At 29.8% G+C, this 18,311-nt stretch overlaps 1 protein-coding gene across 1 annotated transcript; it reads left to right on the forward strand.

Moving 5' to 3' along the window:
• The first annotated feature begins 2,001 nt into the window (after positions 1-2,001).
• LOC112720838 (protein NRT1/ PTR FAMILY 6.3) lies at positions 2,002-11,439 on the forward strand. Its single transcript, XM_025771931.3, has 6 exons — positions 2,002-2,357; positions 2,463-2,640; positions 2,860-2,899; positions 3,235-3,806; positions 9,529-10,009; positions 10,849-11,439. The coding sequence occupies exons 1-6, from the start codon at positions 2,243-2,245 to the stop codon at positions 11,248-11,250; spliced, it is 1,788 nt and encodes a 595-aa protein (XP_025627716.1). The 5' UTR covers positions 2,002-2,242; the 3' UTR covers positions 11,251-11,439.
• Positions 11,440-18,311: the final 6,872 nt, after the last annotated feature.

The following is an 18,311-nucleotide window of genomic DNA, read 5'->3' on the forward strand; positions in this document are numbered from 1 at the left end:
TGTCATCAACTGGAGCTCGCTGCTGAGCTGCTGCACCGTCTCCAAGCCATTGTGTCATGATGCTTGCCATGTGCACCCAATTGGATCTGCTCGCATATGTGTTCTATGTTTTCTCGGTAATGACCTTTCTTCACTCCATAATCATTTTCTCTTCTTTTAGGTTTAATTTAGGGTTTTTCCTTTCAAACCAATGAAAATTAATTAATTTTGCATTCTAGTTTGTGAATTTTAAAAGCCATTTATTGAATTGAGGCGTTGATATCACTCAAGTTCAATTTCACTGTATGATGATGATGATGCTTTCATAAATATGATTAGTATATCCATTAGAGTTAGTGTAAAGTTCTTTCAGGTTGTGTGAATTTGAACTCCAGTACAATGGGTTATTGTTTATTTATTATCAAGCCTAAGAGTACATGGAATCCGTTACAATTTGTTTTCTCAAAATTTTGATTCCATTGTTGATTTTATCAGAGGAAACATGAATTCAGAGGAAGCTGCACAAATTTCCAAAAAAAGTACCAGGTCCTTAGCATCATCTTCTGCATCGACTTCTAATAATGCATCTTCTGCAAAAGTAAATAGCCTGGGAACACTGACAGGTACACTTTTTATCTTTTTTCTTTTGCTCTCGTTATTGCCTAGGAAATTTGTTTCTTTTTTATCTGTTATTGTCCGGCACAATATTGCTCCTGTTTAGGAAAGTTCTCGTGGAATGCAAGGTTTGCTACTATTGTATGCTTTACCAGTAAGGATTGCTTGAATTTTTATAAATGTAGTTAATCCAAACAAGTTTTGTGATGTACATAAATGGCCTCATTGAATTACTTCCATATTATTAGTTTATTGTATCTTGTATATTGTAACAGCTAACAAGTTTATAGGATTACTATAACAGCATGATAAAACCTTCTTAAACATTATTGTAGCCGTGTAGGTGATGAATATTTTTGTACTGATTTATTAACAAAATTTTATTTTTCTCTTTTTTTTCTGGAAATTTTGTAGAGTCTAAAGAAAAACCTACAAAAGTTATTTAAGAAGGAAGGTAATATACCTATGGTTCATTTATTTATCATCAATCTTTTGTATTGACTGAGATTGTAAATAGTTTGATTTAACTAACAAACAGCATCCCCAATGAATGGTCGAGTCAATTGGATTTGATTAGAATATATATATATATATATATATATATATATATATATATATAAATTAAAAAAAATTGACGGACACAAGGTTACATTTATACAGAGTAGCTATGGTATATAATAATATGGCTATGCTTTAAAGGTAATGCAGTAGAAAAAATAAGTGTAACCTATTTTAGTAAGCATGGAAGTTGAAAAGCGTAGCCTTTGGTTCTGAACAGCATCACTTGAAAATCACACCCTATTCCCAAACGCAAAAAATGTAGTTTTTGGTACAGAAAAGCGTAGCTTTTGAAATAAACAACGATTGAATAGACATCCCCTACTAAAGCGTCTCCATAGTAAAAAAATGTAGCCTTTTCCTAAAGCATCATTTTCTTTCATTCTTAGTTACACTTTTCAAGTGTGGTTGAATGGATATTTTTCTTATATATATATATATATATATATATATATATATATATATATATATATATATATATATATATTTGGTGTTTGTATATATTTTTATTATATTGGTGTAAAAAAAATTTGCTTATTCACTTATAATAAATTTAATTATTTTATCATTAGATTTAATTATTTAATTGATTAATTATTTTGTTGAAACATATTTGAAACAAAGATATATAAAATATATATATATATATATATATATATATATATATATATATATATATATGTGTGATAGCTGATTTTTAACATTATAAAATATTTTTGGATTCATAGAGCATTTGTCATTTAGAAAACAATTTTCTGGATTTCAAACACTAGATAACAATTTGTATAAAAAATAAAAAAAAATAAAAAACGGCATCATAATTAATTTAATGTATCCTAGTTCATGATTGCCGAGGAGGAACTTAACTTTTTTCACACATAATTCTAATGAATGATTGGGTAGCTAGCTAGGCAAAGAGCCTCTCTCATCTATGATGAACATTATTAAAATCTCAGTCGTAATTCCTTCATGGTCCCTCCTCACCTCGCTCTACTTATATATAAACACAAGCCTCCGAGAACCTTAACTCCCTCGCCCTCACCCAACTTGGTGACCTTTTCCCGTCTCTTCTCGATCTCCCCAATCAAAAATGGCAACTTTGCCTCAAACACAAGGGGAGACCATTCCCGATGCCTGGGACTACAAGGGTCGCCCAGCTGAGAGGTCCAAAACTGGTGGTTGGGCTGCTGCAGCCATGATCTTAGGTCCATACTACTATTACCACACAAATGTTTTTTTATTTTGTACAGAGATCAGATGATGAGAGTGTAAAGTTAATGTCTTGTTTTGATTGTTTTTATGTATAATAGGAGGAGAAGCATGTGAGAGGTTAACCACGCTTGGAATCGCGGTGAATCTGGTGACGTATTTGACGGGTACGATGCATTTAAGAAATGCTGCTTCTGCAAACATAGTAACCAACTTCCTCGGAACCTCATTCATGCTCTGCTTGCTCGGTGGCTTCTTGGCTGATACTTTTATTGGAAGGTAGAATGTTGCTTTCTTAATGCTTTGTGTTCAATGATACTTCAATCTCCTTGGAATATTTTACTTCCAAAAGGGAAAAAAAAGTGTTTGAAAGACAAGAGCTGGATTTAATTATTTGTTTATATATATAATTTTTTTTTATTCAGATTAACTTTTGTCTTTGCACTTTTTACATGTGATCACTCACTGGTTTTCTTTTGTCCATTCTGTCCGTGACAGATACCTCACCATAGCCATCTTCGCAACCGTTCAAGCAACTGTAAGACATTCCATTTCATCTCTTTTAATCATCTTTCCACTATGTTTATATTTACATATCATGATATTAATCACTCCGCTTTGCTTTCGCCACCAACAAAAATTGGATTCTACGCGCGAATGAGTATGCTCAAGGAGAATACTTTTAGGACTTGTTTGCAAGTTGGAGTTTAAAAATATATCCTAATAAAATTCCAACTCGCAAACAACCCCTTAAAAAAAATTACTTGGCTTCCTTTGGTGAAACAGAGCATGTCCTGCTTTCAAGTTCAGTTTTTTAATTTCTTTGTTTAGGTATTAATAAAAATTGTGTATGATATTGTGTCGGTACAACAGGGAGTAACAATCTTGACAATATCAACCATAATTCCGGGACTACACCCTAGGAAATGCAAAGACCCATCCACACCTTGTGTACCTGCATCAAATACCCAACTCATGGTACTATACTTGGCGCTATACACAATCGCCCTCGGCACCGGAGGCCTCAAATCTAGCGTCTCAGGCTTCGGCTCCGACCAGTTTGACGAGTCGAACAAAGGGGAGAAGGGACAAATGACTAAGTTCTTCAACTGGTTCTTCTTCTTCATAAGCATAGGGTCCCTTTTGGCTGTTACGGTTCTTGTTTATATTCAAGATAACTTTGGCAGGGACTGGGGTTATGGTATATGTGCATGTGCTATATTGTGTGGATTGGTTGTGTTCTTGTCTGGAACTAGAAGGTACCGGTTCAAGAAACTGGTGGGGAGCCCGCTGACGCAGATCGCGGTGGTGTTTGTGGCGGCATGGAGGAAGAGGAGGTTGGAACTGCCGTCAGATTCGTCGTTGCTGTTCAACGTTGATGACATCATCTCTGATGAAGCAATCAGTAAGAAGAAGCAGATGTTGCCTCATACCAAGCAGTACCGGTAACACTTTTACCCAAGTTTTTACCTTATTATAAACAGTCCGTACAGACATACATCACGTATTCATACATGAGTATGGTTAGAGGGATAAAAAAAAAAACAGATAGAAGTTATCTATTTATTAATTATCATAATAATTAATAAATATTAAATAAGATAAATTATAATTATTTTAATTAATTCTTCTATTATGAAATATTTTTATTTATATATTATTCACTCTAATCATATTAAATATAAATTAAAATTATTTAATAAAATTAAATATTAATATAAAATACATAAATATATATTAAAATTAGAATAAATTATATATATTTATATAATAATTAATTTTATTATATAAATAATATTTTTTTATTCACTTATCCATCTTTTTAGCATCAATCATACTTGAAATTAAATTTGAGACATCAATGCATCAAGCTAACACTTGAAATAGTCAAACAGGGGGAGGAAAAAAGTAACCAGACAGATAAGGAATTAAATATCTTCTCTACCTTAAAAGGAAAAAAAGCAACTTTATAATTATTTTTTTCAGATATTCTAATAAATTTGAGGAAGAATATTACGACATTAACATTTTTAGTTTAAAAAAAATTAATTAGTATTAATTTAAATATAAAATAAAAATAAAAAATTATTGGTTGTCTAAAATTTTTAATTTTTTATTATATAATCCTTTTATACTATTTTATGTTAATTATGATTTTCATTTTTTAATATATATAAATTAAAGTATTCATATATTATATTATGTTCAAATACATTAATTTTTCCTTACAAATACATTTATTTTCCCCATACACCAAAAGAAAATCAAAACAAAAATCAATTTAATAAAGATGCAATACTTATAATAATGCTATTAAATTAATGAATCTCGTCAAATAATTAATAAAGATCTAATCAACAACAAATTAACAAATATTTTTAAATTATATTTTATATTAATTAATTATTATTAATTAGTTATTATTTAATTTTTATTTTTAAAAAATATATAATTAATAATTCTTAATTATAATTATCTAAAATTAATTAGATGTTATTTGTCTATATTTTTCCTAAATTAATATATTTAGTTACAGTTCCTTCAACCTTGGGAAAGAAAAAGTAGTGGATAATTACATATTGTCCCCACCTTTTATTTCCCTTTCTCACAAAGCGTTCTTTCTGCATATTTAACCAGATTTAATGCTTGATGGGTTTAGTGTATATATTAATTATATTAGAACTGTTGATTGCTGACATTAGATTTCAAAAGTAATTACATAAACAAATCATTGCGTGCAAATATAGGACACTTCAAAATTTCGAAGGGAGAAACTTATAAAAATGTAAATTCATGATTCGGAAAAAAATATGAATAATCGAGTCTAGATAGTTACGTTTCCGTGAGCCTTGGGAATAGTTGAGAACATCCCTGGTTGAATAAACGGTGCAAAAATATTTATAAAACCTTTGAAAATTATTTTGATAAAATAATTTTTTGTCCAAATTCATAAAAATAGTTTGTGATTTTAATTTAAAAATTGATCACTCCGTTAATAATCAAATTCATATTTAAAAGATTACTCTTTTTTAAATTGATTCTCGAATAAATTTTTAGTCATATTATTAGTCTTTAAAAAATAAAATATAAATTAAATTAATTTTTTCGTTAATTAGATGATGATATATCATATTAAATGGTATGTGACATAATAATATAGTAGTATTACGTGTCACAAAATAATTAGTTGATATATCATGTCAATGACATATATTATTTGACATATATCATAAATTTATTTGTAATTAAATTAATCTCTAAAAATATACAGGTAAATAATTTTTATCTTTAAAATTTTAAAAAGTGGTCAAATTAATTTTTTTTATAAACTTTTCATATTTTTTTATAATACTAAATTTTTAACATTTTTTAATCCTACTCATTTTAATATCATTTTTTATACTTTAATAAAAAAAATTTTCTTTAAATAAATAATAAAAATAATTAAATTATTATAAAATTATCTTTTTATTTGTAATTTTTTATTTTTTATTTTTAAATTTTAATTTTTTTTGTAGTGAATTTTTTTTATAGAAATAATTTTATTTCATTATTATTAATTATATACTAAAAATTTTAATTTTTTAGATTTTACCGAATAAATATATAATGATTATTTTAAGTGTTTTAAATAAAGGTTTCATTAGTGTTGACCATGGATGGGCCCCGTGTATGAATTGAGCCTTTTTAGCTATCAATCAGAATTCAGAAACAAAATTGTCTATCGACCAAAAAAAAAAAAAAAACAAAATTGTCTACCAAATACTTAAATGATTGAGAACTAAAGTTGATCATTGAAATGGACAACTATTGTTTTAGGCTCTTCTTTTGTTTTTATGCTGACTGGGGTGGCCTCCCATGTTATTCCATGAGCTCAAAGGAGAAATTAAAATAAATTATGGAATAATTAGCACATCATGTTTATGCTCCGGATGCTATGTGATTGATTACTTTTCATCATAATCATATTTAGTAGATACGTGTATCTCAGAGAAAAATTACTTAAATAATAGATTTTAATATTATTATATTTCGGTAATTACAATAATTATGCAAATATTATTAAATTAAAGTTATATTTTTTTATATTTTAGTAATATTTTTTTAAATAACATTTTTTTAAAAATATTATTTTAATTTTAATTATAATAATATTATTTTTAAAATCTTATATTTATTATATTATTATATCATAGTCATATTAAAAACAATCCTACTTAAATATAATATTTTCGTCACATAACTACTCGTGACATTACCTGACACTATAAGAATGAAAATGTTTTTTAACAGATAATAATTAGGACGTTGACACGTTTGATATAATGTAAAGGATTTTTTAAATCTTCCTCTCCTTGATCAATGACACTCGTATGAGTGTCCTTTTTATTTGTTAAAAGTAAATATCTTCCGCTCTTTTCTATCCTGTCTTCTTGTTTACTTGCGAGCGGTGACCACAGAAGTTATAGCAGCTTATAATGCTAGAAAAAAAAAAGTTATTTACTATTGGAGGAAATTAAAATGCTCCCTTTTTTCTCTAGGTAAATTTCAACCACAAATTATAAAAGAGGTTTGCATAATCATTACTCTTATGATAGTACTAGTTAAGAAACCATAAAATGGAAACTTTATTTTGATACGTACATAATGGACGCAAAATATTTGTTATACATAATTATCATAGTGTGTTAAATTAAATCAAATATTATTAAAGAAAGTGATATTCTCTTCTTTTACAAGATGTGTAAATAACACTCATCTCTTTTATAGGATTAACATAACATATTCTTTAATCTACTTGACTAAAGTATTGTATAATAACCATTATAATTATATATGTATAAACCAGTGATAATTGTTTGGTTGATTTAAATAATAATTTTATTATTATAATTATTATTATCAATGAATTATTATTAATTTATATATACAATTATAATATTAAAAGGCATTTTAGTCAAATAAAATAAATTATATATTATTTTAATTTTATAAAAAATTGTATATTTTCTAAATAAAAAATTATTATTTGGATATGTTACAATTTTTTTCCTCTATTATTTATTTATTTCCTCTATAAATAGAAAATAAATAGAATGTTTACATAGAATATATTAAAATATTGATAAATTTTCATATTTCTTGTTTACTTGTTCCAATAAGATTCTATTTTGCTGAAGATCACTATAGGTAAAGGGTAGTTGAACAAAGTAACTTTTTCTGGGGATGGAGGGAGTCTCTCACGTTATCCACTTCCTTACTAGTATCCCATTATTCCTTTTATATTTTACTCATAAAAAAAATTATATAAATTGATGTATGTCCCCTTAATCCACAAACAACTGTCATTTTAGGGTAAAACATAGAATTAGGAATAGAAACTCAAAAAACTCTACTAAAAAAAACTCATATATATCTCCTTAATGAAACTCTTAAATTAAGTTGGGCTGATGAATTAATAATCAACTTTTTAAAAATAAGATTTGATTGTTAATACATAACTGTGCAATTAGCAAAAAAGAATTACACTAAAATTCATCTATGTATGTGAAAGTTATAGCCAAACAATTTATTAATATATAAATACAATATATAATTATTGTTCACTTGTGAATGCAAGCAGTAGTACCCTTTGATTTTTAAAAGAAAAGAATAAATAAAAGAGTAACGATTAAAAGTCCTAATTTATTTTTAAAATTATTTTTTAATATTTAAATGAGAAAAATGTAGATATATATTTTATTTTTTGAAAATATCAAAACGTAAAAATTAAGAAAATAATTACAGAGATTCCCAATTATCTTTCCAAATAAAATTAGTGGAAGTAGAAATCACTAGGACTAAAGCAATGGCAAGCCTGTTCCTCAGTTTACGTGCACGCCTCATGTCCATATGCATATGTGTCCTATTCACCAATCAACCCCTCTCGTTCTATAGTCTTTCATACCTTAATTTTTGTCGCTGTCTTCCACCCAACCAACCCAGCGTTACTGTGATACTGTCACGGACGTGAACAAGATTTTTATTGTTTGTGCCATCTCTAGGTCCAAGGACTACCTATGATAAATCATGAAGTGGCATTTCTAACCACAGACGATAGATAAATAGAATTTATTTTTATTAGAATTATTATTATAATCATTTATATTCTTTCTTTTATAAGTTTAAATTTTTAAAAAAACTAATATCATGATGGTATCAAATTTTTTATAATCTAAAATTTTAGAATTCGCTTTTTGTTGATCTAAAAAATAAAAATTTTAATATAAGACAAATAAAAAAATAAAAAATATATGCCTATATAAATATTTATAAAAACTCAAAAAAATTTCGTGTGAAAAATATATTAAAGATATAATTATTTATTTTTTTTATCAGTTTAAAATTTTAGAAAAAAAAATTTATAATAAAAGATAGTATTTCTCTTTACGTAAATATTTTTCACTTCTTACACCAAATCAACTCATATATACATTGCTGTTAAATGATGTGTAGGACTAATTGATCATGGTCTCATATTTTTGCAGTAATAAAAATAAAAAAGCTTCTTTATTTGGTTGATATGCCCGATACATGCATGCAAGTTCTTTGAGAAAATAAACAAAAAGAAAAAGTCTAAGACCAACAACTTTATTAAATTTTGGCTAACATGTAATCAATAAAGAAAAGTGAGCCACTAGATTAAATCTCACACCTTTAAAATCATTTTTAATAGCTATTTGATAGTTACAAATCATAAAAGTTGCTGGCTCCTAGCACTCCTCAAACAAAAAACATACACTCACTTCGTGCTAATTACTACCAAAACCTTATTATCAAATGAGCACAAGCACAACTTATATCACGTGGTTTTCTGGCAAGGTGATTCTATCTTGTCTGTTATACACTAATAGGAGGTATATCCCAGTCAATTTTATATTCACTTGTCAAACCCGCTTGCTATCTGAGATTAATGCTAGCTCCTACCATGAATTGGAATCTATAGAATTTCGGATACCCTTTTATCAAAGGAAGTTAATTTGGACATCCCTTTCAATAAATTCTCCTTGGTATTCGAAAGAACTTTGAAATCAATCACATACTCAATTTTATTAATTAAACATTTTATTATTATTATTATTGTTATTATTATTATTATTAGATAATTGAATGGTATGCTCTTTTCAGATTCTTGGACAAGGCTGCAATTAGGGACTCAAACACCATCGGCGGCGAAACCACGGCGGAGAGAAAATGGTATCTATCAACCTTAACCGACATTGAAGAAGTAAAAATGGTTTTAAGGATGTTGCCAATATGGGCCACCACCATCATGTTTTGGACAGTCTACGCTCAAATGAGCACATTCTCAGTGTCACAAGCCACCACCATGGACCGCCACATCGGAAAATCGTTCCAAATCCCGGCGGCATCACTCACCGTCTTCTTCGTCGGAAGCATACTCCTTACCGTCCCCATCTACGACCGCGTGGTTGTCCCAATCATGAGAAAATCACTCAAGAACCCGCAAGGCCTGACGCCTTTGCAACGTATCGGCGTAGGGTTAGTACTCTCAATCTTCGCCATGGTTGCAGCCGCACTCACTGAGATAAAGCGATTAAGGGTCGCTGAGTCACATGGATTGGATCATGATGATGCTTCTAATAAGGTATAACATTCTTCATTTTAACTCGCATGGATATACGCCAACTATGTTAGGTGTACATACAAAATTTATCACTAAGAACTAGTTTGCCTAACAATTTAATTAAAATTTTTTTAAAAATAATTTAAATAATAGATACTGATATTAAAAGTAGTTTATAAATAAATTATTTTATATTTAATTTTTTAATTTAAGAATATTTATTTTTTAAAAAATATAATAAAATAATTTTTTATTATAAAAAAAGTTATTTTTTTAATTTTTTATAAATATTTAAATAATTTTTTAAAAAATTATAATTTTATTTTAAAAATTACACCAAATATTAATACTATACATTTTTATAAGTTAAAAATTAAAAAAAATTACTTATTAACTTAACTAAACAAACTCTAAATTAACTATTCATATAAGATATATATTAAAATATAAAATATATTTTAAAAATAAATTAAATAATATATACATAACAGCTGTTTTAACCATTAATTTTTTGTATCCACATATATATATTTTTTTTTTTGCACATTTATGCATTGTACGATATTACTTTTAATATTATCGTGAGAGTATGTGTCCAGAAAACTTAAATCGATAAGGGATATGTACATAAGTTTTTTTAAATTTGATCCGTGATTTGCAGTACAACAAACGCGCTGAATAATGGCAATTTATTTTGATAATAACAGCGGTTTAAAATTGTCGTTAAACCGACCATTTCAAATTAAATATATCTTCTTTTTTATAAATTTTGGTGTAAAATTATTTATTTTAAAAATTCAAGCTGATAAATTATTATGTCTTTAACAAATTGCGCGTATTTATATTTGTGAAACACACAGGTGGTACCGTTGAGCGTGTTCTGGCTAATCCCTCAGTTCTTCTTTGTGGGGTCAGGAGAGGCATTCACCTACATAGGTCAACTAGATTTCTTCCTAAGGGAATGTCCCAAAGGGATGAAAGCAATGAGCACCGGTTTGTTCTTGAGTACCTTGTCCTTAGGGTTCTTCTTCAGCTCCTTGTTGGTGACCATAGTGGACAAGGTCACTGGAACCCGAAAGCCATGGCTCGCCGACAACCTTAACAAAGGGAAACTCTACAATTTCTATTGGCTATTGGCTACTCTAAGTGCTTTGAACGTCGTGATTTTCTTACTATGTTCCAAGTGGTATGTTTACAAGGATAAAAGGCTTGCCGAGGAGGGCATTGAACTTGAGGAATCAGACACTGCTTACCATGCATAGCTTTTGCTTTATTTATATTAAAACTCAAAGCCTAAAATTACCATTGTGGTTGTGTTAACCATTGATGGATAAAGAAGAAATTAAAGAAAAAAAATATGTATATGTAACGGCCACAATTATCCCTGTAATGTTGATAGGATTGATACCACGTACAATAGCAGTGTTATAACCGCAGTTACAGTTGCGTAATCTCGTACCATGCATAGGTTTCTAATTTTGTTAGCAGCTGCTTAGTAGTGTATTTTTATCAAAGTGCAACAGCATCGGTTAACAATTTATATAATATTGCTAAGAAGATAATAACATGAAGTTATTTTATTTAATTTAATATTTATAATTATATATTTATTAGATTTAAAATTATATATTTATTATAATTAAAATTATTTTTTTATTTTAATAATAATTAAAAAATATAAAAAGGGAAATGAACTAATTAAAAAAAGGCCAAAAAACTAAATTATGACTCCCAATAACTTTCAAACTATGACTCTCAAACATTATTCAATTTATAATCATCTTTTTTCATTACAAGAGAAGCGGATACTAGCGGCGATTTTTTATGATTTGCGACAATTTGGAACTACCGCTAAACAGAATACTAGTAGTTTAAGGACCGCCGTCTTTTAGAATGTAGGATTAAATTTTGCGACAATGTTCAACAACCGCTGATATAACCACCACTATTTAGATATTTTGGGTCGTTGGATGGAATTGTGGCGGTTCTGAACTGTCGCGTTATGGTCAAAGATGATTTCACCTTCTTTTGCGACGGTCACTAACCGCAGCTATTTGGTGCTGTAATTTTTTCTTCCAAATTTATTTGCGGCGGTTGTAAATCGCCACCATTTTATTGCTGCTAATTTTTTAAATTAAAATATATTATTTTATTTTTCTTTAAATATTCTGGGAATACATATATTTTTTGGGGATTATTTTTTAAATTTAATGTTTTTATCAATTCTTTCTAAAAATTTAAATTGAGTACGAGAACTCATGAAAATTTAACTGCGAAACAAATTAATATATTTATATTAATATGAATACAGTATTTTTCTAATTAATAAAGTATATTAAACAAAATATATACTTCAAATAAAATTAAATTAAATCCTAATCTCAATTTTTTGCTATGTCCATTCAAAGAATTTGTCTGTGCAGCGATGTCTGGTGGCAGCTCCCCATCTTGTCGTTGAATTAGATAACTTAGAACACTTTCTATTGCTTGCCTCTTTATCTTCTCTGTTGCTATATTATCCTCCACTGCCTTCCTCTTTAATTTCTCTACTGCTACTTCTTCCTCCACTGCCTTCCTTTTCAATTTCTTTGCTGCTACTTTATCCTCCGCTACCCTCCTTTTCAATTTCTCGGCCGTCACCTCTACCTGTAGTTCAAACAACATCCTTTGGGCCTCCTCTATTTGAGCTCCATCCAGAGGAGACTACGAACTCAGATGAAAGAGTTGACTTGGAGTCAGTTCGAAACCCATGCCATGCACTATACCTGCTCTTTTCGGAGAGCTTGGTTAAGGGAATCATTTTCTGGCAATATTCTAGCGGATTCATTATGCTGCTTAATCTCCATAGTTTTTTTCTACAAACATAAATAATCATACATAAGTAATTACGGGCTAGAGCATATTCAACACAATTTTATAATTAAATCCAACGAGAAACAATATAAAGGATTAAACATAGTACTTACATCAATGCTCCGAGCTTCTTCATGTATATATGAGCCATCACGTCGTTTGCGCACTATGGTCCATAACTCTCCTCCCTTGTAGTTTTGGCAGTAACAATATAGTTTATACTATAACTGTATTAAATCCAAATAAAGAAGATATAGTCTAAAATACAGTTCAAAATGAATTCAAACCTAAATTACCTCCTTTTTTCTTTGCCTTGCCAAGCTTTTAGTACCGCCAATATGAGTGAATAGTTATTTCATTCGATTCACAGCATTTTTTCTGCAATTTTCTTTTTATGCCATAAAAAATAAGATTGATTAGACACCAAATTTGTCCATATTAATGTACCATAAATAGTAATATTTCTTAACAAATTCAAAATAGGTTACCTATATGTCAGGGTCATTACAATAATCAAGGAACCATCTCCAATGCTCTTTATCAATTTTTGCCCGGCGTCCCTCAAGATTTTGCTCAAGCGTCCTTGTTGATTTGTAATAATCATGATACAACATATTCCTTGCATCCTTCCAGGACTTCCCTATACTTTTCAAAATTATTTTCTTAATACTTCCACCTCTATCTCCATCAAAGTGGAACATTTCCTGCAACGATAAGTTCAAGCTGTTAGTAATTATACAATGAAAGAATTGATTTAATTCAACAATGCTATAAATGTTTACCTTTATGTAATCATTATAAACCCTATCTTTGCCAGGCACCTTTTGCCAACTTTTCTCACAGATAAAAATTTGTTATAATCAGCACCTAACAATCCAAGAACGACATTCAACAGACTAGTTCCATCTCCAATTGGTTGCAATTCCCCGTTGAACCTTAATATAATCTTTCTACCATTATTAGGCCAATTCATAGCTTCCGTCACACTTAAATTTTCTTTCTTGATTGATTATGCCATCCGAATCTATAAAAATAGAACGTTATTTATGTCACTGTTGTGTCCAAGATGTTAGAAAAATAAAAATAACAGAGTCTAATTATTTGGAATATATAGAGGTCCAAGATTTGTTACTGATGATATGAACATTTCAAAACTCAGTAGTCTTGCATCCTTTGTGACTTTCAGCATCAGAAGCAGCAAATAGGTTGTCAATGTGTTATTCAAATGAATCTACCTCATTTGCCTCTAAGTCCAAGTCTTCATCTCCTAGCTCCAAAGTTTGTACACCATTGTTGCAGGTCTGTGTATCAAGTCTTGGTTCGCTCCGGGGCAGATGGAATGGGTGAAAAGATGTCGCTGCAGGGACACCACCATCACTGGGCGGGGGAATTATACAATCATCATGATTTGAGGATAAAGATGTAGTAGCTCCCGTTTAAGGGTACTAACATGGTGTTTTCAATCTTGATTTTTTTGTGTAACGAGCTTTCCTGGCATCTTAGATTCCTAGTATAAAAAATGCATACAATAAAATGGAAAATACAGGAAAGCAATTAAGTGTATATCAATATTTTAACAAGATTGAATAGAAAAGTGTGTAAACACAGAACACGACTTTATATGTTGAGTGCTCATGTCAATCAATGTATAAGTACAGAAAAAATTTGTATGTAAGGCATTTGAAATTGCAAACTTCTAACCACCTATCATTGAAATTTCCACAGCGGCACAAACCCAACAAAATATGGTTGCCAACAGCATTATTGTTGAGTGAAAAAAGGACACACAAGTCCCATGTATAAAAACCCAAATGAAGAAGTTATATCACTTAATCAAAAATGACATTTTAAAAAAATCACCTAATGCCAATCTATTTGATAATTTCTAATAAACATAAGTAATCATAGACTGATAACAACTCTTTGTTATTCACAATGAAAATTTGGGTGCAGTAAAGGAAAAGAGATTAAATGACAACCTAAATTTTAAGTTAGATTTTCATTTCTGAAGTCTACTAACAAACTACAATCTTAAGCATGCTATAAGTCCATTAAAATCTATATGAAGGAGAGAAATTGCAAAAATAGAAATACAGAGTACCGAAGCTAGATTAGTAGTATTGCTGAGTATAACTTTCTCACTAATCAAGTAATCAGCAACCATATTCATCACATTAGCAATAAAATTTTGGGATAAGAAAATTCTTTTCAATCATCAGCTAGGAAATTAGCGCACTTAACAAAAATCCTGCTTCAAAATACAAAATTAACGCACTAAACAACCCGTACAAAGACCATCATCAGTTAAATATTCTTTCTAGTTATGGATTTGGAATCTTAAAATTTTTTTACCTTCCTAAGACCATCTCAACCCGTACAAAGACAAAATTCACGTAGGCTTCACCAGGCATGCCAAAAAGCTTGTTTTGAGAGTAGGCCAGGGGACAACCTTCCACCTTAGAAATGTTTAAAGTATGGATTCTGCATCCTCAAACGGATGAAGCTTCAAATAAATTTCTGCTTTACAAGCAACAAGCTAAATAGTAATCTAATAACTTTGGAAGCATGAGTGGTGCTGGTGAGGCGGGGCCTTCGACGATGGTGTTCAATTTAACAATGATGTCATCTTCGGGAGGGTCGTGTAGCAGTGGGGAGCTGTTTTGGAGGGCAGCAGCAGAGGATTGCAAGTGAATGAGGCGGGCAATAGAGTATTGGAAGTGTTAGATGCAAAAGAGGGTAGAGTTCCAGAGGTGGTAGGGATGTTTGGGTGGTAATTATTGTGAAAGTTTAGAATTTGGAAAAGAATAAGTGGTTGTAAAGTTGAGGTTGAAGATAAAGAGTATGGGTAATTTTGAAATTTTATTTAAAAGTGAACAAAGATTTAGGATTTGGATAATTTTGTCGTAAAGAACCCATCTTTGATGGGTAGAACATTAGTTTCCTTCTTTTATGGGTATTTTCGTTAGTGTTTGTAATGTTCATGAGTACAAATGGTTGTTTTTTTTCTAAATAGTTTCCTTATTTATTTTGATCCATTGATCCATGTATATATGAATGTTTGAACAAAAATTATAACAAACTTATTTATCTATAGGAAATAACAATAAACCTATAATAGAGTCTAAACAGGAAAGTGGTAGTCAGACAGTTAACTTTTCAATTCTATTATGAGTGGCAGTTAGGAATCTTTAAGTATATAGACTATATATGTGCATATTAGATAGGCTATATATATTAGTCTTATGCTTGTATTAATCATGACGAATATGATATAGTCAATAACAAATAAATTCTACACTTTCTTGAATTTTTCTCTTCTTCTTTCCCTTTGTTTTCTCTGAATCCTTTTAGCCTTTCAACTGCTCTTTCTTAGTATCAAGAGCACAAGTGGCTTGATCCATGGCGATAGTAATTCCCACCATTTCTGGCAACAAGTCTCTTTTCAATTTAATTGTAGACAAATTGGATGATACAAATTTTGTTACATGACAACTAACTATGTATACTATCATAGGTTAAATTTTAGAAGATCATATTATTGAAGGTAAGGAAACTTCTCAAAAATCTATGCACCAAAATTTATTCGACTAAACTCCTTTCACACCTTTCACATATATACCAATGAACTTTCCTCCACCACCTCCTCACCAAAGAAAATGATGTTTTATTTTTTGTCATTGATTGGAGTAAAATATTGTTGATCACGATCAACACTCGTATCTGTCATGATCCCATCAAACTCCAGCCAAAGCACTTAGAATTGATGATTGTGAAATTCAAAACTTGTGAAAGCGAAAAAAAATTTAAAGAAAAAAATCCTAACAGAGAATTTGAAAAAATCTTAATGAGATGCTTATTTATGTAAGAGTGATTATAACTATATAGGTATTGTTAAAATTAAAATTCTATTTTTTTATATATTTAAAATTTTTTTAATTTTAAAAATTAAAAAAATATTATTAAATAATAAAATATTTACTTTGATTTTAATAACACTTTTTAAGATATCCTAACCACCCTAGCATAGTTACCATAACATACAACACAGTGATTTCCTTATGTTTCGCATAATAGCATATAGCTTTAAATTACTTCGACGTGATTTTAATTTATTGAATAATCCATTTATTGTTAATTTCTGTATTTATTTTCTTAAATATACCGAACAACAATTCAACGTATCGATAGTGTGCGAGAACATACCCAACAATAATATTTGGTAACACTATAAAAAAGGGTTTAAAATGATATTTATATTACGGCGGTTTTAAACAACCGCCATAATATTCGAGGGGTGAGAACCTACCCACACAGTCTCACCAGGGAGTTTCAAAATTGTCATAAGAAGATATTTAATAAGAAAAATGTTCTCAAGCTCAGTGATTATCATTGCCTTATGAATCTTTTAAAAACCAATAGGAAAATCGTTCAAAATCTTTTCAGGAACCGGATGAAGAAGCATTAAGAAGAGTTATACTGCGTTTGGTTTATATGTTGTTGTATTAATTAGATTATTTTCTTCCCTCGTCTTTGTTATTACAAGTTTGTAAGAGGGATATGAATTATATGTTTTATATGTATAATATATTGAGTTATTGTGTAAGGAGTCTTGTATATGAATTTATGCCTGCTTGTATTTTTCTTAAGATAAAGTATTTATTTCTGGTTTTCAAAGAAATCAGCAATACAATAGTATGTAAAGTAGTCGTAATATTTATTGCTATCAAAGTAGTGCAGCCGGAAGCGTGACTTCTAATAGTGAGGGTGTTACATTATTATGGCATTTTATGATGCTGCAAAAATTAATTTACATACAATGGTGGTTTTTGGTGATTTTGGCGGTTGAAACTGCCAATATCAGAGCACATTGTTTTAAAAAAAAAGGCCCCAACAAAAGAAAATCTGAAATGTTTGGAAAACCCAAATATCTTAAATCAAATGTGTTCTCCCAACAAGGAAAACCCTAACGCATATTGCCACCACTGTCAAACCCAAAAACGACGATTTGTGCTCTCCTTCGACGGTGATCAACACCAATGTCTGCTCCGATGACGATCTACTCCAGCGACGATTTTCTTGGCGTTCTCCTCCGATGAGATTGTGTGCTGTGAATTGAAACACTCTCTCCAGCGACGATTTCCTCTGGCAATGTTCTCCTCTGGTAGTGCATTCTCCTCTGGCGGGGCATTCTTCTCCTTCAGTGAGCTTCTATGATTTGGCTTCGATATGAAGATTTGTTGTCACTCATCTCATCGCCATCATTCATCTCTGGGTCATCACAAGCAACACCATTGTCGCTACCTTCTACGATCTGGTTTTCAATCTGGCTCATCTCCTCGTCGTGGCAAGCAATGCCATTGTTGCTACCTTCAGCAAGCTTCTACAGTTTGGTTTCGCCATCTCTATCACTTCTAATAGGTAACTCTTCGTTCTTTTATATCTACTTCATGCTCTAGTAGGAAGAAACAAA

Source organism: Arachis hypogaea, chromosome 11, assembly GCF_003086295.3.
Source record: "Arachis hypogaea cultivar Tifrunner chromosome 11, arahy.Tifrunner.gnm2.J5K5, whole genome shotgun sequence".
Classification (NCBI taxonomy): domain Eukaryota; kingdom Viridiplantae; phylum Streptophyta; class Magnoliopsida; order Fabales; family Fabaceae; genus Arachis; species Arachis hypogaea.

Excerpts from the sequence above, each read along its gene's own strand:
- LOC112720838 (XM_025771931.3), top strand. The coding sequence starts at position 2,243 with ATGGCAACTTTGCCTCAAACACAAGGGGAGACCATTCCCGATGCCTGG. Across the intron at positions 2,641-2,859 it reads GCTGATACTTTTATTGGAAG|ATACCTCACCATAGCCATCT; the intron begins GTAGAATGTTGC and ends TGTCCGTGACAG. Across the intron at positions 10,010-10,848 it reads ATGATGATGCTTCTAATAAG|GTGGTACCGTTGAGCGTGTT; the intron begins GTATAACATTCT and ends TGAAACACACAG.